Source organism: Tenrec ecaudatus, chromosome 5 (genome assembly GCF_050624435.1).
Source record: "Tenrec ecaudatus isolate mTenEca1 chromosome 5, mTenEca1.hap1, whole genome shotgun sequence".
In the NCBI taxonomy this organism is placed as follows: domain Eukaryota; kingdom Metazoa; phylum Chordata; class Mammalia; order Afrosoricida; family Tenrecidae; genus Tenrec; species Tenrec ecaudatus.
This window is the reverse complement of record NC_134534.1, coordinates 161,449,632-161,471,235: the sequence shown is the minus strand read 5'-3', so window position 1 is coordinate 161,471,235 and position 21,604 is coordinate 161,449,632. Positions and strand designations below refer to the sequence as shown.

Here is a 21,604-nt window from a genome sequence, read left to right as displayed (position 1 = left end):
CTCTCTCTCTCTCTCTCTCTCTCTCTCTCTCTCTCTCTCTCTCTCTCTCTCTTGACCCTACCCTCACCTCTGCCACCTCCCCCACCCCTCTGTCACTCCCTCTTCCTCTCCTTCTCCTTCCTTGCTCTTCATTTTCTCTATTTTCTCCCTGAAATTCTTATAACAGCTCCCAGACTGCTCCTTAATTTTCCAACTCCTGATGTATCTTTTCTTGCTACTTTCTGTGAAAGATACATCATAAAAGATATGTCATAGATACATCTTTCTATGAAAGATACATTGTTTAGCTCACCTTTTTTCTTCAGTCTTTCAAATGACTCCCATTTCTCAATCCCCCAATTTTCAAGTAATTTACAGGAGCATCCGCAAGGTCAGCAATTTGAAACCTCATGTTCCATGGGAGAAGAGTGGAGCTTTTTGCTCCTGTAAAAAGTTAGTCTCGGAAACTCACAGGGACACACTACCCTGTGCTATAACGTGGCTTGGTTAGTAAGTATCGACTCCACAGCAGTGAATGTGTTTTATCATACTTCTTTTTCTTATGTCATGAATATGACATTTTATTTTATATTGTCAAAGATACCATTGCAAATTAACACATTTTTACGCATGCACTGTCATGTTTAGAACTTTGCCAAGTTAGTGGAACTTGATAGACCTGTTCCCACCAACCTTTTGCTCCAGTATATTGTTACTTTTTCAGAAATCATTGTTTCTCATTAGATGGCAAGTCCCCAGCTTGCCTCAGAGTAGACCCGTGGTAGGTTCTCAAGTATGGCTTAATTAAGGGATTGTCCCGACAGCAATTGTAACTCATAAGCATCTTTAAGCAGAAAAGGAGCATGTTAGATATAAGGGTCCCTGGTGGCAGACCCAGGATGAATTGGGAAGAGGCGGTGGTGAAAGCTGAGAGATAAATTAGGTGAGAAATCATGAAGACTTTGGACCAATAGGTGTGAGGAATTATTCCTCAATTTTCTATCTATAAAACTGGTTGTCAATTCTGCTCACCGTGTAGAATTAAGAAAATGAAATATGGGGAAATCCTTTGTAAATGAAAACATAAACAGTATTGTAGATGTAAGGTATGACCCCTGATTTCGGAAGTAAGTGACTCCAGAGAACACTAGCAGTTTCAATATTGTGAAATAAAGTCACTGGGTGAATGTAGTACTTGAATATTCATGTGAAAAATAACTAAAACAGCAAATGAGTACCATCCTCTAAGCTGTATTTAACTCACACTTTGTATTGTTTTCACTTAGCCCAGAAGTTGGGCCTCTTTGAACCTCCTCCACTGCCACTGTCCGCAGACGAATGGGAGAAAGTGAAGCAGCGCGCCGTCACGCAAGGGGATTCTCTGCAGCCGTGCCCAATATGTAAGGAAGAGTTTGCGCTGCAGTCACAGGTATTCAGCATGCAGAAGACGGGGGGGGGGGGTGGGGGGGGGGACGGCATGATCGCAGCAGGGCTGTTTTCAACTTACCACTCGCTGAACCTGAGCTGAAGATTCCCAGTCCCCTCCTCCTCCGCGATTCTTAAATACTTACTTTTCCTGTTCTTCATTTCAAGTATGTGGGTGAGAAAGAGCCAAACCTTCTCCGTATTCTTTGTCAAATCAAATCGATTCTCAAGGACAAAAACTGTACCAATGAAATGCGTTCATTTCCCTAGTTCTAAACAGTTGAAAGGTGAGGGAACCAACTGATATGAAAATACAGAGAAGCACTGGGAATGGGAATTCCAGAACACTTTGTGGTGCTCCTGTGGAACCTGTGGAAGGATCGAGAGGCAACCGTTCAAACACAACAAGGGAATCCTGCCGTGTTAAAATACGGAAAAGGTGTAAAATAAAAAAAAAAGGAAATGTGTGTGTCATGCCATGGATACATCCTCCCACCATGCATATTCAGTATGGATGCTGAGCAGATAACCCAAGGAGCGAGTCTACGTGAGGACAGACACGGCCTCGGGATTCAGGAAGACGCAGTAAGAGCCTGTGATATGCAGATCATACAACATTACTGGCTGAAAGTGAGGAGGACTGGAAGCACTCGCTGATGTAGATCAAAGACTACAGCCTTCAATATATTAACAACTCAATGTAAAAAAAGACCAAAAATTCTCACAACTGGACCATGATGATAAATGGAGAAGAAGGTGAAGTTGTCAAGGATTTCATCTTGGTTGGATCCACAATCAATGCTCATGGGAGCGGCAGTTGAGAAATGAAAAGATGATGTATGGGGTAACTCTGCTGCACAAGCTACTTTTAAAGTGTTGAAGGGCAAGGATGTCACTTTGAGGGGCACCTGATCCAAGCCATGGTATTTTCCGTTGCTTCATACATATGTGAAAGTTTGACAGATAATAAGGAAGACTGGAGGAGAATTGATGCGTTTGAAGAAAGGTCCTGGTGAAGAACCTTGGGAAAACCATGGACTTCCAGAGAACAAACAACTTTTCCTTGGAAAAGACACAACCAGAATGCTTCCTAGAAAGAAGGAAGAACAGCAAGATTCATCTCATACTTTGGACTTGTGATCGGGAGAGACCAGTCCCTGGAAGTGTGTGTTGTGCTTCGTAAAGTAGAAGAGCCGTGAGGAAGAGATAGGCCCTCGGTGAGATGCAGTCCCAGTGGACTGAGACATAACAACAACCGTGAGGGTGGTGTAGGACAGGGCAGTATTTCGTTCTGCTGTACGTAGGGGCACTCTGAGTCTGACCTGACTTCATGGCGCCTAACAAGCACAGCAAAAATGTTAGTAACACTACCAGGAGTCTTTCAGTCCCCAGCAATATCTTTATCAAGGATACTGTCCACATGTCACCTGGCAGTTCATGTGAAGAATGAAAACTTAAATTTGAATATCTTAAAAGAGAATCAAAACAGTAAAACCAAAAAAGCTTGTTCTTTGAAAGATTGATAACCTTAAGAAATTTAGAGGTAGAGAGGTAGAGAGACAAGAAAAAGATTCAAACAAGCTGAATACAAAGGAAAGAATACAAAGGGAAATGCATTTTACCACTAACCTGGTAGAAAGGACGAGAAGTGGGTCAGAATAGTCTGAACACTTGCAGGGCAACAAACTGCGTCCCTCAGACAAAACGGAGGCCTTTTTAGAAGCACTCAGCCCAAGCTGAATCAAGAGGAAGTAGAAAGAACCATAAGTGAAGAAATCGGATCAGTGATGAAAGCCTTCCAATCAAACATCATCACCCCACACACCCTACAAAAATAAAGCAAACAAAACACCTATACCGATAGCTTCACTGGATAACTCTACTAAATATTTAGACAAGAAATGACACCAATAAAGGTGAAAATATTCCGAAAGATAAAGAAGGATGGAAAAACCTTAATCCTATCCCTGATAGCAAAACCATAAAAGATACACCAAGAAAACGACAGACCACTATCTCTGAGGAGTGTACAGGCATAAATCATAACAAAACATTAGTGAGTAAAATCTAACACAATACATTTGCAATCATACGCCATGACTGAGTAGGATCTATTCTAGGAAAGTGGGATAGTTCCACATAATATTTCAATCAACATAAACCACATCAATAGAAGGGGGAAAACTACATGATTATCTCTATAGGTGCAGATAACGCACTTGATAAAAGCAATACTCATGTCTTTATAAAAACCCTACAAAATTGGAATAGAAAAGACATTTCTTGAGATTCAGGGCCCATGGGAAAAATCCCACAGCCCACACTGTATTTTGCATAATCCATAAAGCTCCAGCAACATGATTCCGGTGCTTTTTGCTTTGAGCTCAGCTCTATCTGATGTCCTTGTTCCATGACTTCTTCTGAACCTGGCCTGAACCTCTGTCAGCTCCCTGGTAGTGGACTGCTAAAGCTCTCATTGGATGGTCTTCAACAAAAAGAAAAAAATTGCTTTCAAGTGATATTAATGATACTGTTCTATAATGTGCACGTTCCATTGGCTCACCTTTCTTTGGAATGGGGACAAATATGGATCTCTTCCAGTCAGCAGGACAGGTTGGCACAGACCAGCGAGGGCTTCATCAGAGTGGTGAAACATTTCAGTCAGTGTTCCATCAATGCCTGGAGCCTTGTTTTGCACTGATGCCTTCAGTACATCTTGCACTTCTTTCTTGGGACTTTTGGTTCTTGATCGTTTGCTGTGTCTTAATCTGGTGGAATGTAGGCTAGTCCTTGTTGATATTGTTTCTCTGTGTGTCCCTTCCATCTTCTTTGGACGCTTCCTGTATCATTCAATGTTGTACCCAGAGACTTAACTTTGTGGTTCCTGGCTTGAATTTTTAAATTAATTTTAATTTTGCTACTTCAATTTATTGACATTTTTTTCAGCTTGATATGTTCTTTATCTGAGCGTGTCCTTCCTTTTTGGGTTTCTAACTCCAAGACTTTGTACATTTCATTATAATAATAATAAGAAGAATACTTTGTCTTCTCAAGCTGCCCTTTGAAATTTTCTTTCAGCTCTTTTACTTCATCATTTCCTTCACAAACTTTAGCTACTCTCTGATCAAGAGGAAGTTTCAGTCTTCTGACATTGACTCTGACCTTTTCTTTCTTTCCTGTCTTTTCAATGATCTTTTGCTTTCTTTAGATACTAGGTTCTTGATATCATCCAAAGGTCTTCAGCCATTAGTGTTCAATGCATCAAATCTGTTCTTGAGATGTTCTCAAAATTCAGGTGGAATATATTCAAGGCTGTATTTTGGCTCTCATAAACTTCAATTTCTTGTAATTTAACTTGAACCTAAACATGAGCAGTCAATAACGTGCTCCACAGTCAGCCCCTGCCTTCATCCTGGCTGCTGGTCTAGAGCTTGGTCGTTTGTCCTTCCCACAGATGCAGTCCGTTTGTTTCCTGCCTATTCCATCTGTTGACGTATACATGTATAGTCACTGTGTTGTTGGGAAAAGACATTTGCAATGAAGAAGTCGTCAGTCTTGCAAAATTCTATCATGAAATCTCCAACTTTATTTCTATGATCAAGGTCATTTTTCCCCATTACTGTTCCTTACTCTTCATTTCCAACATTTGCATTCCAATAACCAATAATTATCAGTGCATCTCGATTTCATATTTAACCAAATTCTGACTGCAGATGTTGGTAAAATTCTTCAGTGACTATATCACTAGCTTTAATGGTTGGTGCACAGATTTGAATAATAGTTGTATTGACTGGATTTCCTTATATGGGCACAGCTATTATCCTGTCACAAACACCATTAGACTTCGCAGCAGATCTTGAAATACCCATTTTTTATGATGACTCCCCATGAGTTTGTCATACCCAGCATAGTAAACCGTGTAATTATCTGATTCAAAATGGCCATACCAGTCAACTTTCACTCACTAATGCCTAGGAAATCTATCTTTATGCATTCCATTTCATTTCTGAGAGCAATCACTTTCCTAGGTCCATACTTCATACATTCCACAATCCATCATTAATAAATGTTTACAACTCTTTGTTCTCATTTTGACTGTGCCTCGTCTGCAGAGGAAGGTCGGGAAAGCTTTACTCCATCTAGGTCGGGCACGAGGGTCAACTCTACTTTGAGAAAGCTGCTCTTGCGCATTTTGAGTGCCTCCCCGTCTGAGGGGCTCATTCTCTGGCACTGTATCTGACAGGGTTCCGGTGCTACTCGTGGGGTTTTCAGTATCTGGAATCCTCTGCTGCCATCCATAAGGCCTCCAGTTGCTAATTCCCCAGAAGTGGAAAGGCTCTTCCTTCTTCTTGGTCTGTTCTTGGGCTGGAAGCTCAGTGGAAACCTGCTCGCTTTGTGAGACTCAGCTGGCATTTGAAATACCAGTGACATAACTTCCAGCATCATAGCTACAAGCAAGCCACCACAATACAACAAACTGACAGATATGTGGTGGATGCATATTTGTATTTGTATCTATATATATGCATGTGTGTCTTTGACAGCAACAAGAAATAAATGACCCAGCCTGTGTGATCATGAGGTATGGATGAGATCAGGGATCAGGCATTAAAGACCCAGAACAAAAAATTATATCATTGTGAATGGGGGGGTGGGTTGTGCAGAATGGAGACCCAAAGCCCATCTGTAGCCAATTGGACATATCCTTACAGAAGGGTCACGGGGTTGAAACAAGCCAGTCAGGGTGCAGGATAGCACATACAACTTTGCTCTAGTTCTTTAATGCTTCCTGCCCCCGACTTCCATCATGATCCCAATTCTGCCTTACAAATCTTGCTAGACCAGAGCATATACATGGGTACAGATAAGAGCTGGAAACACAGGGAATCCAGGACAGATAAACCCCTCAGGACCAATATTGAGAGTAGCCAGACCAGGAGAGAGTAAGGTGGAGGGGGAAAAGGGAGAACCGGGCACAATGATCTACATATAACCCCCTCCCAGGGGGATAGACAACAGAAAAATGGGTGAAGGGTGTCATCAGTCAGTATGACATGAAAAATAACAATTTATAAATTATCAAGGAGGGAGGGTGGGGAAGGCAGGAGAAAAAAAATGAGAAGCTGATAAAAAGGGCTCAAGTAGAAAATGTTTTGAAATGATGATGGCAACAAATATACAAATGTGCTTGACACAAGGGAAGAATGTATGAATCATGATAAGAGTTATATGAGCCACCAATAAAATGATTTTAAAATAAAAAATAAATAAATGACCCAATCATAAAACAAACAAAAGTTTTGGATGATAGATATTTCACCAAAGGACACATTCAAATGGCTACCAGACATTCACCATCCAAATGATGCAAATTAAATCTAGAATAAAATACTGTATCACTCCCACAAGGAAGACTAAGAATAAAATATAGCCAGAAAATAACATGTTATTTTCAGAATTGGAACTCTTACTGCTAATGGCCAGTTCAACAGTTCAAACCCACCAGTTCAAACAACTTCCATGGGATAAAGAAAAGGTTATTTGTCCCATAAAGGTTTACACCCTGGGAAACCTTGTATGGGTCACTCTGAGTTGGAATCAACTTGATGGCAGTGGGTTGGGGGTGGTATCTACTACTGGTGGAAAGCATTGTGGGGGTTCCTTACAAAAGTAAAACAGAACTATTAGATAACCCAGCAACTCCACTCCAGTGTTCGTGAACACTATTCACAGCAGCCAACAGGCATGAACTGTCTAAATTCCCACATGAAGAGATAAACCACAGTGCATACCTATGATGCAACTCATTCCATAGGAGTTCTGATACATGAATGGAGCTTGAAGACATTACTGAGTGAAATGAGCCAATCACAAAAGGTCAAAGATTCTATGACCTTTTACTCAAAATCCATCCCACTGCCTTCAAGGCAATGCTTCCTCATAGAGACCCTATGAGGAGCCCTGGTAGTGTGGTGGTTATGTTGTTAGGTTACTGTCCACAAAGTCAGCAGTTTGAAGCGACCAGTTACTCCTCAAGAGAAAGACAAGGCATTGTCCTCCCACAGAGTTACAGTCTCAGAAACCCACAGCAACAGTTCTACAGCCATCCAGGGTCACTATGAGTTGGGACTGACTGGATGACAGTGAGGTTGGTTGGTTGGTTGGTTGGTTGGTTGGTTGGTTGGTTGTTGGGTGGGTGGGTGGTTGTTTGGTTGTTGGTTGGTTGTTGGTTGGTTGTTGGTTGCTTGGTTGGTTGCTTGGTTTCATTCAGGCACAGATACCTTCATCTGTCTCTCATGGAGCTGCTGGTGGGTTTGAACCACCAACTTTGTAGTTGGTGAGCTTTGGATAAGCATTGGATGACTAGTAACCACAAGGTTAGTGGTTCAAACTCACCATGTGTTCAGGAAGAAAGATGGGATTATCTTCTCCTATAAAGATTTATAGCCTCTGAACACCCTTATAGGGTAGCTATGAATTGAAATTGACCCCGGAGCAGTAAGATCTTGGACTTAGACTCTATGTAATTTGTGCTGTCTGACCTTACCTGCATAAAAAAGGCAAGAAAAGACAAATGTAGAGAGATGAATGTTTATTAGTAGTTGCCAGATGAAGGAGGAAGAGGGGAATGGAGGGTTAATTGTGATGGGAAATAGCACTGATTAAGAGTAGAGGTGCCCAACTGAATACTATAATAGCTGTCAATAAGTAAGGGTTCCAATTCCCCGCGAAACATCAAATTGGCTCCTTTAAGAACTATTCATAAAAGATCAAACTGACAGCAGCAACTCAGGAGAGTAGGTAGGAACTTTATGGGCAGTGAGTGTATGTTGATGAGGAAGGACCAACTCAGACAATGAGGGTTAGAATGAATGCACAGCTCAAAGAAGTAACCCTCGCCACTAAATGGCAGGTGTAGAAACTGTTGAATGGGTATCTGGTTAGCTGTCTGTGTTCTCAGCAACAATAAACTTGATTAAATTTAGAAGACAAAATAATTTTTAAAGGAAGGAATCTTTAAAATTCCTTCCGAATGTATAGAATTTTAGAATAGATTCCTTCCGAATGTATTCTGCTCATTTCTTCCATGGTGTTTTGTATATATCTCTCACTAAATTCTATGATTTTTTTGTTATAAAAATATACTATTTTCTTTAGTTTACATTTTAGTTATTGTCCCCTCTTTAAGATTTCTCCTTAACTAACACCAAAAAGTTGGTACTTCTCCAATTCATTTGACTTCAGGAAGCTTTCAATTACTCTCACATACCCTGGAGGAAATAGTTTGCCCACGTAACAGAGGAGAAGATGAATAACTCAGGTGATCACTGTAGGCCACCTGAGAACAGTACGGGAGAGTCTAGGGCATTTCTAAGTGTGCTCATCACCGACTGATCATTTATTTTTGCTGTCAGACAGTATTTTCCCACAATAAATATTTATGTACATTTATGGATTTTTAAATATATAGAATACACTTCCATTTATATAGTCAAATATCTGTTTTTAATAAAATGCTTTGAAAGATTATAAAACTTGAGAAGTTGAATATATAAAAATGGCTGATAGGTAACACAGTAATAATTTTTCAAAGCTCCATATTACCAAGTTTATCCAATTCAGACTTACTGTGTGGGCAATATGTTAAAGAGAGTGAGAGAGAGAGAGCTAGAACTTTCAAGTTTAGTGCATCATTTCTTTTTCTCCCCATTTCAGAAAAATGAGCTTCATGAACACAGCTTTTAAAACTGAACAGATTACCCAAATCAGAAGGCCTAGGCAGCTCTCAGAGATCAGCATCCTAAGCAGGAAGGGTCAAAGAAGGCACTCATGAAAGCCTCTGGAGGAAAATGCCTTCCCCCCCCCCCCCCCCCGCCCCATTCCCCAGCCCTCCCGCTCTTCTCTGGAGGAAGGAAAAGAGCCGAGTCCTTGGCTGCCTGCTAGCCTGGGAGCCTTTGTTCGTGGCAGCTCAAGAGTCCACACTGGTTGTTCTGGTTTCGCCCCTTCCTCTCCCTAAAAACCCACTACTTTTCTTTACCGCAGCCTAAGCTTCTGTCCTTTGTCACGGCCCAGAATAGCACTATTTGGGGACTTTGGGTCACAGAAAGGTGAAGTTTTCTTGTGCACACTTTCCCTAACTACAAAAAAAAAAAAAAGTGATTTTATTTTAGCCTTCATAATTTATGCTGTCTCCATTTAAGCGTGTCTAAATTATCTCGTCATATTTTCATGTTTTTCAAAAGCAAGTAAGGATGTCATTTGATGAAACAAAGCGTTCAAAAATGGTGTTAACATTTCTTAGCTTCCTCCTCTCACCGGCCCCCACCCCCACAAGCTCCTAAGACTCTTCTCCCCCTCGGATTTGCACTCTCTCCTCGTATCTACTTCTTTGTCCCTTAATTGTTTGATTTTTAAGTGTGCAGCCATCCAAATGGCTTGGTGTCCACCTTCACGTGTCTATTTGATGTTTCAGATTGTGACTAAGTTAGTGCTGCTGGTCGAGACTACACAGCTGTGCTGCACTTCAGTGTAAGCGCTAACTAGAAATATCAAGGTTATTAATCAACTCTCTTAATTTTTCAAAACAAACAACACAGCTTAGCTTTTAAGCATACTGGGTGTCTTCTTTTAATTAATGCATTTACGTTGCTTCTCTTTGAAACTAATTTAAACTTCAAACATTTTCCCCTTGTTTTCGCCCGAGCAGGTGCTGCTGTCATGTTCCCATGTCTTCCACAGAGTAAGTTGGTCCTGTCTTCACTGCTGTCTTCAAGCCCGCAGCCCCGCGCTCTGGGCACGCAAGGAAATCCAGCCTGCTCTTCCTCCTGCCCACGTCTCCTAAAAAGTTCCATTCATTTCAGCTAAAGCACCGGGTATCGTTAGAAACATGACTTGAGGCTACAGGACAATTAATTCACCCTGGTTTCAAAATCATGAATTTTACGTGACAAAAGAACCACAAGTGTTTGTAGAGCGCATTGTTGTTAATAATAGACTTCAAAGTGAATGATAGCTTAATTCATGTGATTGAACTGCATGTTAGCCTTACAAAGATGATTTACCTTTACACGAGTTGGGTTTTTTTTTTTCAGAAGTTTTTGATGTATCTGCATGTATATTCTTGTAAAAGATCACCTTGGGAACAGGTTTCATGGGGAAGGTGTTAACATCTGATGAAACCTCCTCTTCATAATCTAAATTGGACTAAGTCTCATAATTATTGGAGAAAAGAACACTGTAATTACATTAGAGGTAAAAATGTTGTTTATAAGTAATTACTCATAAAATTTCAAGTGAATGTTTCTTCTTCAGGCATGCCTTCAGGCTTTTGAAAAGTTCACAAGTAAGAAAACCTGCCCTCTCTGTAGAAAGAACCAGTATCAAACCCGTGTAATTCATGATGGAGCACGGTTATTCAAAGTCAAGTGTGCAACGAGGTAAAAAAAATTCCTTCAACTCAGTCCTGAAGCCAGTGCCTAATTAGAAACAAAGCAAAACAAAAAACTCACTTGCTAATTGAAAGTCTCTATTGAGAAAACTAGCTAACAATAACCCATTTTTAAAGGATGGGGTGCGGTGGGGGGTGTCTCTCCCCTTGGCCACTGTCACTTCCCCAGTGTCCTACTTCCAATTCCAAACTCACTGCCATCAGGCCGATCCCAAATCACAGCCACCCTCCAGGACAGGGTAGAGCGAGCCCTTTGGGTTTCTGAGATCAACCTGGAACCCCTGCGAGCCACCTCTTTCTCCCACAGAGCAGCTGTGGGTTCAAACTGCTGACCTCATGGTTGGCAGCTCAGTGTGTAGCCAGCCCACTCTGTCACCGGGACTGGTACCGGACTTACGTGAGTACTGCAACATTTGTTAAAGTCACCATGATATCATTATTTTCACATGCCTGTGTTTTAGAATCCAAGCCTATTGGAGAGGACATATCGTTAGGAAATGGTACCGGAATCTGAGGAAAACCATGCCACCCAAAGATGCCAAATTAAGGAAAAAGTTCTTTGAAGAAAAGGTAGGTGTGCGTGTGTTCTTGTCATCTCAGGCCCAAGTAACGGCAAAGCATCTGAGCCCAGCAAATTTCAGAGTACAGGCTGTGGCCTCGCCAAAGAGTACAATATTATTATACAGATATGAGCCATAAAAAGGCCTCAGAGTCCCTGGGTAGCACAAACAGTTAATTAAGCTCTCCACGACCAGCCCAAACGTTGGTGGTTCAAACTCCCCCAGAGTCAATTCAGACAATGGGCCTGTTTCCAAAAGACCCTGGTCCTTTGGACCCCCAAGGAGCAGTATTACTCTGAGACACATGAGGTTGCCATGAGTCAGAATAATCTTGAAGACAACCAACAACAACAACACAACGGGCTGTGGTCTGAAACATGCTGCAGCATGCATGGAGCACGATGCGCTGTGGAAGAAGCCAGAACAGAAAGGCACCTGGTGCGGGAGCCCACTCAGCGGACTAAGCCAGAATTAAGTCCCAGAAAACACAATGCGAATGGATGGTTAGCAGCGATTGGAGTGAGAGGTGAGGGGATGGGAACTGGCTGCTCCGAAGGCATGGATTTGTCCTTCTGGCTTCACAGCATTGTTCAAGTACTAAAGACGACTGATTGCCCAGATAAGAATCCACCCAACAACTCTGCAGGAGAAAGGCCTGGTAGTCTGGCTCTGCAAAGATTACAGCCAGTAAAACCCAGTGGAGCGATGCTGCTCTGTCGCATGGGGGCGGCCGCTGTGAGTGGGAATTGGCTCAGCGGCACCTGTCACCACAGCAGCCACCGGTATACATTTTCTGTTGTCGGCAAGAATGTCAGGAATCCGACATGGAGTCCATAAGGCCAACAATGACAAGAAAGCCGGGAGACTCGTTTAATTTTTAGGGCTTTTTAAAAAATTAGTTGAGATGCTGCTGCGAGTGTTGTTCCACAGGTGCTAGCTTTCCAACCTCGATGGTAATTTTCATAGAGCTATACTTACAGATTTTCTTTTTGAGGAATTCATAAAATGTCTAATATGGGACTAAAGGTAAATGTGAAAAGTTATTACCTGCTGTGTTTGAATAAGTCTAACAAAGGCGGCTTTTGTGTAGTGTATAAGACGCTAAGCAAAGGGAAGACACCGGAGCTTCTGGTCAGCTGTGTGCCTGTTAGGAGGGGTTCCCAGCCATGTTTGCCAGGCAGCGTCGCTCGAGGTTTCAAACCACTTTTCAGTTATAGAACATTGGCTCTATCTTCACTTTCTACCAGTTAGCCCTCTAATCATTCTGCTTCGAGTTCTTTCGCCTCTGCAAATAAATCCTCCTGAGTCCATGTATTTTCCGCTTCCTCAAGAAAGATAAGGAAAAGCAAACCCAGCTGGCAAGTGAGGCGTTTCCTGTGGCCGCCTGCCTCTGCTTCCTGGTGAAATGGCCTGTGCACCCCTGGGGATCCCTCTTTGGTCCTGTGTTTTCCTTTGTGCTTGCTTTGTGAACGCAATCTCTCCTCTAATTTACACGGTCGTTTCCATGAGGATTGTCACATCCTAGATTCCAACCTGATGTCAGCTGGACAGCTCTGCTCCATCCCATATTTCCAACTCTCCACAAACCCCAACATTGCTCCTTTCTCTGTGCCCACTCGGTCCCTTCCTTTCGATTCCTGTCCATAGCACCTTTGCAGTCCGTCGCTAATCCACCCTGCAGCATCCTTGGTGTGGGTTGTGCCATTCTTACTTTTGTCCCCTTGGCTCGATTAGAATATCGCCATTTTCAAAGCCTAGCCTAAGCCTTCTTCCAAGTTCATCAGTGTACTCTAAGCCTCTGCTGTGTGTAAAAACAATACCGCTCACGAGATAGAAAAAGAACAGAAGTTGAAGTTATATTTGCACTTATTTGAGTATATTGCAAATTGGGGTTTTCCTCTGGTGTTTTTGAAAATGAGCCCAGAAATTTTGAGTAGCTAATTCATTTAAGCCTAGTATCTAAAGAAAGCTTGAAAAAGAAAAGACGGATTTTTTTTTTTTTGGTAGTGGGAAGAGGGGTGTTAAAATTACCCAAGAAAACAAACTTTACAAGTACTTTAATGGCTTTTAAACTTTTTCTTAACCCACATAAGAAAAAAATATTATACAGCATTTTTTATATAGTACACATAGGCCAACACATTTTTCCCAAAAGAAAACTTACTCTCTCTACACCCTAAGCACTACAATACTTTCTAGTCTATTTAATTCTTAAAGGGCTGGACTCACTACATTACTATAACTCACTGATATCACTTTTTGATAAACATTGCTTTTTAAGCATCTCTTTCCATACAACTATGAAATACAAGTAATTATTTCTAATTCACCAAAGACAAGCCCCCTAACACACTCTAAAAAGCAATCTGTCCTCATCTAAGTTTCTTAGGTAGGAGTCATGGCGGGATGTTTGATCTTATGCATATTCTGTCTCTCAGATTGTCCTTCTCCATAACTGTTTCACTTACTGAGGTTTTGGTCATAATGTCTATTGAGTATGAACCTGAGAAATTATGAATACAATCTCAATAAGTAAACTTTTGGAGAAGAACAAGCTGAGTTGAACTCAGAGTAGAACTGCCCTACCAGAGTCGCAAGGCTGTAAATCTCTATGGAAGCAGCCTGCCACATAGTTTCTCCGGGGAGCTGCTGGTGAGGATAAACCTTCTGACTAGTAGCTGAGCATCTAACCACCATACCACCTGGCCTCCGAGGGTCACTATCAACTACAAGTAACTCACCACCAACAACTCTATTCTTGGGAAAGAAATGGGCATTTTGTCATTGCCTCTGACTTTGATTTTTTATTCTTTGAACAGTTTTATTGGCACATAATTCATGTCATACAATTTAATAGTTCAATCATATCAAGAAGAGTTGTACAGTAATGACCACAAATTTAGAGTAGTTTCTTTGTTCTTGTACTCAGTGTAATTACCTCCCTATTTCTCCCTTGCTGTACCCCCAAGAAACCATTCATTCTGTTACTGTCTCTGTAGATTTGCCTATCCTAGATTTCATATATAAAAAAACATACACACAAAAACAAAACAAAGTAAAACAGAAAAACTCAGTTGTAAAGACAGTAGAAATAATTAAAAACCAGATCAAATTTTTAGAATGGATTAAAAGGGAGATAAAATGATAACATGCTAAATTTTAACCTAACTACATCCGCAATAATCCACTTGCCAATACATTCTGCATGATAGCAAGGCTATGGATATCCCTGGTCTATAGTTAGAAGGAATGCACCGGAGGCTTAATCCACATGTATTTATTAAAAGAGTCAAAGGGAGGTCAAATGATAAAACACTACATTTTAACAGAACTGTAGCTACCATAAACTACGCTATTCTACAAGGCTCTTCACATCCCTCAACTATGGTCAGACTGGATTCACCTGAGGCTTAAACTAACCAGGGGTCCTCAAACTTTTTAAACAGGGGGCCAGTTCACTGCCCCTCAGACCCGTTGGAGGGCTGGACTATAGTTTTTTAAAAAACTATAAACAAATCACTATGCACACTGCACACATCTTATTTTGAATTGAAAAAACAAATGGGGCAAAAACACCCAGCGGGCCACACAAATGTCCTCAGCGGGCCGCATGTGGCCCGCGGGCCGTGGTTTGAGGATGCCTGACTCTGCGAATGGATTTTTGACCTTCCACTGTCATCCATAGCCTTTTGCAAATCAGGTGTTCACAGTTTAAGATCTGATACTATTTTCTCCTTTTAATTTGGATCGTATTGTTTACAATCCCTAGATTACACAGGCTGATGTGCTTCTTCCAAGTAGACTCAGTTGATGAGTAACTTCCATGGGCTGCTTGTTTGAAAACAAGCTGCTAAGACCCCAGATGTTATTATTTCTGATAGCTAACACCGTCTAGTTTTTTACTTACACTTTGCTACAGCACCCATATAGTGATCTATTCATGAGGATTAGAATCCAGTAGCCCAATAGATTGGGACTAGAATTATATAAAAGCCCAAAATCCATTCATATATTTATAGTTTGTATGTCTCTGGTTCACCTTAGAGACATCGTTGTCATTTTCTGTTAGAGAACATTATCAAACATCTTCCTGCAACAAAAGGGAATTCTGTTGGTAGTGTCTGTAATTTAATCAATGATATAGAAGTTTTTCAATGTTGAAAAAAAGGAAATTATACAAACACAGGCCAGCTACAAACTGCAATACATGAATTGTTGACTTGTACAGATTTAACGCTCTAAGTGACTGGACACTAATTACACACACAATGGAGGTTAGTGATGGTGCAAAATTTTAAATACTATTCCTTGACATTAGCAGAACCACACCTATAAGATGCATGCATGTCATAGTAAAGCAGAGTGCATTAAAATAATAATAATAAGGATATGATAGTCCTGGTCCACCATTCATTGGGCACCCTCAAGACAAGAGACCCAAGCCAGAGTCCAACAACCACCAGTTCTATCCTTGGGATGACAGTCATCTGCTCCTTCTAGAATGAAGGATTTAGGGCTTTAGGTCCAAGGGCGCCAGGTGAATTTGCGGGAAAGCCCAGTTCCCTTACCGGAATTGCCACGTAGAGTCTTTCTGGGCTATGCGGGATGTTATGTACCTCAGAAGAGCACGTGTCTTAGCACATAAGTCAAACACGCCTTCAGAAATCAGGCGTATTCTCCCCGTGGACTCTTCCTAAGGATTGTCCAGTATTTCATCTCAATGGCAGGTTGCTCCTCCCTATTTTTCTACCAACAGAAATGTAATCGCCCTCTCCAAGATCTCCATGCTCCCCTGCTCCCGTCTTGACTTGAATTCCCAGCAAGCTTTGCTTATCATTCTGCTATCTCCCAAATCTGTGGATTGGGGCGGCTTTAGCACAATTTTGTACAGCAGCAACTGAATGGTCATCTCCCACTTCCGCATCTTGCAAAGCTGACCCCAACTGCAGTGCGATCTCCTCTGTCAGAGCAGAGCTTCCGATGGGCACATCAGGGGGATGCGTGTGGTTCCCGGATGTCGTCGGGCTCTCCACTGTGTTGCTTGGCAGAGTGGGTTAGAAGATTACGTGACCCAGAGGCAGAAGCCTACCTTCATGGTGGCGTTTACCCGGCTAGTAGTGGACTCATACAATAACAATATTGGTCCTATTGTGAGTAACTAACTTCACTCAGCATAAGGTTCCTGGTCTCCCCCTGTCGCGAGGTGTTTCATGGTTTCCTCGCTGTTTGTTGGGGTTGGATAGTATTCCATTGGGTGCAAGCACCAGAGGTTTTTTCTTATCAATTCTTCTCCTGGTGGACAATTGGGCTGTTTCCAACTTCTTACTGTTGTGAACTGTGCTGTCATGAACGTGGGAGATGTTAAGGGATGTTCCATTCTGTCCCTGATGTCTTTGGCCAGCAAAGGCATTGCTGCATCATATGGCATTTCTTCTGAAAGTTATTTTAGGTGTGGCCATGTTACATAGCTTTCAATTTTTAATTCATACGGGTATCAAAGAATGCCCAGTCCCCTCTAGAGTTAATCTCACCCTTGCTCAATTATTCCATTTGGCATAATCACTGGACATCTTTAAACCCCACTCCCATTTTCAAAAGGAAGGTGGCATTTAAAGCAATGTCCATATTAGCAGGAGTATACTCTTGGCTCTGCTTCTTGCTACCTCCTTGGATTAAACCCAGCGAGTGCACTTTATGACAGAACAGTTTTTAGTCATTGACCCGATCTTCAACTGCTGCAATTTGGTTATTCTCCACTTATCGAACATAGGGGCCTTGGTGGCATAGTGGTTACATGTGACCACTACAAGGTCAGTAGTTCAAAACCACCAGCTGCCCTGCAGAAGAAAGATGGGGCTTTGCATGCTCATAAGCAGTTACAGTCTCAGAAATTCACAGGGGCAGTTCTACCCTGGCCGGTAGGGTCGCTAAGAGTCAGCATCAATTTGATGGCAATGAGTACGTTTTGTTTTTTGTTCCAACTTGATGAAAATTCCTTGCTGAAATAAGAAAACATTACTCAATAATTTTCATCTCAATTTTTAAATATCAATGTGTTTTCATGGAAACTGAAAGATTAGTGAACTAGGCTATTAGATCTCACCTACGCAGGGTTCGACAGCTGTGTTCAGACTGCAGGCATGCCTCAGAGCTATTACAGATTTGGCTCCACATTCGGGCAACAAAGTGAGACGTGTGACATTTGTAGTTTACAGTGCATCTCAAAGTTAGTTTGTACAAAAATGTAGTCTATTAAGCGTGCAATCTCACAGCCATTGGGTCAATGCCAACTTCTAGTGACCCCATGGGACAGGGTAGACCTGCCAGTGTGAGTTTCAGAGACCGTACTGTTTAGAAGAGTAGAAAGCCCTTTCTCTCTTGGAGAGCACTGCTGGTGGTTCTGAACTGCCGACCTTGCGGATCGATCAAAGTCCCACTGGTGACCACGGCTGGAGTATTGTGAGAATTACCGAAGTGTGACACCGAGACATGAAATGAGCAGATGCTTTTAGGAAAGACGGTACCCATGGATTGACACGATACCTGCAACAATGAGCTCAAATGAAATAACTTTTGGGAGGATGGCGCGGGCGAGGTCTCCTTCTGTTGGACATAAGGGCGCTCTAGGCGGCACTGGCACCTGAGTACAGCAACACGTGGACTTGTTTGATGCAAGGTAGCCACAAAGCTCCAATTTGTCAAAAGCACAGTATTTGTGACACACAATGAAGCAAAATGCAATAAAGCAGTTATGTGTGCATCGAAGAAATGAGAGGATGAACTAGTAAAAACTACTGAGTGAAAAGTTGTTTCCAAAATAGTATTTTCCAACAGTTTTGAAATATCACACAGGGATGACTAACAATTTTTAAGAGAAAAAGAAATTTTTACAAAAGAAAAGTCTACCAGACATTTGACCAAAGGTCACAATGACCAGTAGCCTAATGAGCTCTGCTGACACTGTTGAGTAAGCAAATGTTGGGTTGCAAGGTACAAGGTCGGCAGTTCAAGCTCAACCAGCCACTCCTCAGGAAAAAGATGAGGTTGTCTGCTCCTGTGAAGATTTACAGCCTCAGAAACCTTGAAAAAACTCAATGGAAATTAGTTTAGTGTTTTTTTGTTTTGTTCTGAATACACATGAAATAGACTCACTGCCAGCACCTTTGGATTTTCATGACAAAATATCTAATGTGAACCCAACTATGGCAAAACAACTGGATAAATACAAAATAAGGAATATTTTACAGAAGAGCTTGAATGCTTTATAACATCCTTATCAAAAGAGGAAAAAAAATGACTGGCTTACTCTTCTTTATTACAAGAGTCTGAAAGATACAACATCAAAGTGGAATAATCTTTGATTAATCCTGGATCAAAACAATAACAAACTGGGATAAATTGAAAATTTAAATATAGATTGCATCTTAGTCAGTAAGACATCCATGTTAAATTTCCATACGGTGCTAATTACATTTTCATGTTAGATAAAATGCCTTGGTTCTTAGGTGGTACTTACTGGCACATCTAGAGGTAATGTGTTGTGGCATTCACAGGTAAGCCTTAGATAGGCAAACACTCACACATTGATATGGCAGAGAGGCTACAATTGCAGCATAATGGCAACAAAACATAAACATCAGCAGTTTAGAAATAGTATGCACAGTTTGTAAATCCCAGGACATTGGCCTTGCACTGGGAACAGGAAGGAAAGAAAAAACAGAAGGGAAGAACCAAAAATTCAGGCCAAAAAATAAACCCAGGACTGTGGAGTCAGACCGAGTGATAGTGACTCTCCAGGGCGCCAACAGGGCAACTGGCGGGTTTTCTCTTTGCTGCATCTGTATGGTCGATCTTTACATTCATGGCTGAGTCCTGAACCACTGTTCCTCTAGGAGACCTACCTACTACCACTAAGTTCATCCTGACTCAGAGCTTCCCTGGCTATCCATCTCTATGGGCATAAACAGCCTCGTCTCGCTCCCAGGAGTGGCTGGTGGGTTTGAACAGACACCTAGCATGTAGCAGCGCCAGGCATAACCCCCATCACCACCAGGGCTTTGTGGGTAAAGAGACCACAGAGTATAAACAACAAAAATGAGACTCCTTAGACTCAAATATATTCCATATGCAGCAAAGAGTTGAGCATAAAAGCTGAAAGAATGTTGGTGGAAGAATGCATTGTAAAATGCATTTATGATTGGGAGAGTGGGCCTTTCTAAATAGAACTGAGAATATTTTCAATGCCATTTGAGTCGAAAGGTACATAAAAGTTTTAAAACTTCTGGACAGGAGGAAAAGTGGAAATATTTTCCAATTCAGAGTCAGGAACAAATATCCTTGATATGTGACAAACAGTTTATAGAAGAAATCGATGTACAATTATATACCAAGATGCTCGACTCACAATTAAAATAGCATTAAAAAGATAGCACATTCTTACTGACTGGACATGAATTTTAAAGTTGGATGATAGTTCATCTAGTGCTGATGAGAGTGAGGAGAAATGGGCACTGTAAATGATTGGTACAACTAAAATGATGGGATGATACAATCGTCCTAGCTGCTAATGCTCTCGTCTAGAACTGGGCCCTCCTCTAAAAACATGCCCACAGGTACATTCCTAAATGTTTCCTTAGGATGTTCACGGCAGCACTGCTTAGAAAAGAAGGACAGCACCCACAAGTTCACTGGTAAGGGACATCCATGCCATCAATTATTCACTCAGGCTCAAAGACCGTAGTAGACATATAGATGCTGGAATTAAAATGTTCTGGAATATGTAGTCACATGAACAAGTAAAATGCAAAGCATTCCTATAGAGTCTCTTTAAATGTATAAATGAGAAACAGGTGGATTTGGTTTTTGCTTTGTTTTTTAGGGTCAAACAGTAAGGCTCTTAAGAGTAGTTCCCTTGGCAGAGAGAGAAAAAGAGCACAGAAAGATGTTTTTTAAACTTCTTTATATTATATACAATTTTTATGCCTTATTATTTTTTTATTTCCACAAGTAATCTGTATAGATTTATCTTATTTTTATTCTATGCTTTATATCTATGTTATGAAAAATATTTGTGCTAAAATATGTAGTTTTTAGTCAGCTGCATTGAGCTATAATTAACACATTATACAATTCAATCATATTTAAAAGGGTGGGGCAATCTTCATGCCAATCAAGTTTGGAACATGTTCTTCCTTCTTGTACCGATGGTTGGTGACTTCCGTTTCCTCTACACTCCCCTTTTGTGCCCCCAGGGAATTATCATTTCAGTGACTGCCTTCATCAACCCTGGCTTCCCAATACAAGAACACATCTGAAACAAGGACAAAAAGACAGAAAAGGGGAAGGGATAGGAAGACCCAGCAACAATCATCATGTAAAACAGTGAGAGACCTCAAACTAAGGAAAAGCAAACTACACTAAAAATTTAAGCTAAATTAAAAGTGGGTCTGAAGGGAGCTGTAAAGGCACGGTGCTACATCCCAGTCTAATTACAGTTACTGAGATAAGAGCACAGTGCCGGCAGGCAAGCAGGATACACAGCAATGAGAAAAGAAAGAGCCAGAGAACGGGAAGGTCAAGGTGAAAGCAGGATTGCAAAAAAATATGATTGAGGTATATTTCCCTAATAACAGACTATTAGATTGCATTGAAAAGTAATGATCAAGTGCCTATTAGAGACACGATTGAAATGAAAATGTTTTCTGTAAAGGACTGTCCAAAGAAAAACAAGACAAAAACAAAAGTCGAACAAGTGAATAAAATCAATGAATTTTAAAGTGTGTTTGGAAATGGTGAATCTATATTACAGGCTATTTGGCTATCATGACAATGCAAACTCTAATATATTCTATAGTAATTATAGCTAAAGCAGAAATAGTGCCAAGTGCATCTTATTTTGAATTTAAAAGATTAAAAATAATAAACTGTTCAAGTAAAAAAGTTGAAGAACAACATAATAAAATAAAAACCAGAAAGTAATCGATTTTTAAAAAGTAATTTATTAAGAAAAATAAGACTGGCAAGTGAAGTCAATTGCTTTTAGAAAGACTATGATACAACTATAAATAACTCACTGGGATTTAAAAATAAATATGAGATATAGTCTCACCAAGGTTAAAATAAGCTTGATAAAGCAGGATGCTTTAGAGGAAGAGAAGAAATAATTTTTAAATTATAAGAAAATGTTGTATAC

At 41.0% G+C, this 21,604-nt stretch overlaps 1 protein-coding gene across 1 annotated transcript in view; it reads left to right on the top strand.

Annotated features, from left to right (window-relative positions):
- The window catches only part of RNF32 (ring finger protein 32), a 40,841-nt gene that overhangs the window by 6,912 nt on the left and 12,325 nt on the right, over nucleotides 1-21,604 (top strand). Inside the window, exons 3-6 of the mRNA XM_075550770.1 lie at nucleotides 1,266-1,408; nucleotides 10,112-10,144; nucleotides 10,717-10,841; nucleotides 11,314-11,422. Coding sequence (XP_075406885.1) covers nucleotides 1,266-1,408; nucleotides 10,112-10,144; nucleotides 10,717-10,841; nucleotides 11,314-11,422 — 410 coding nt within the window. The remainder of the gene's footprint in view (nucleotides 1-1,265; nucleotides 1,409-10,111; nucleotides 10,145-10,716; nucleotides 10,842-11,313; nucleotides 11,423-21,604) is intronic.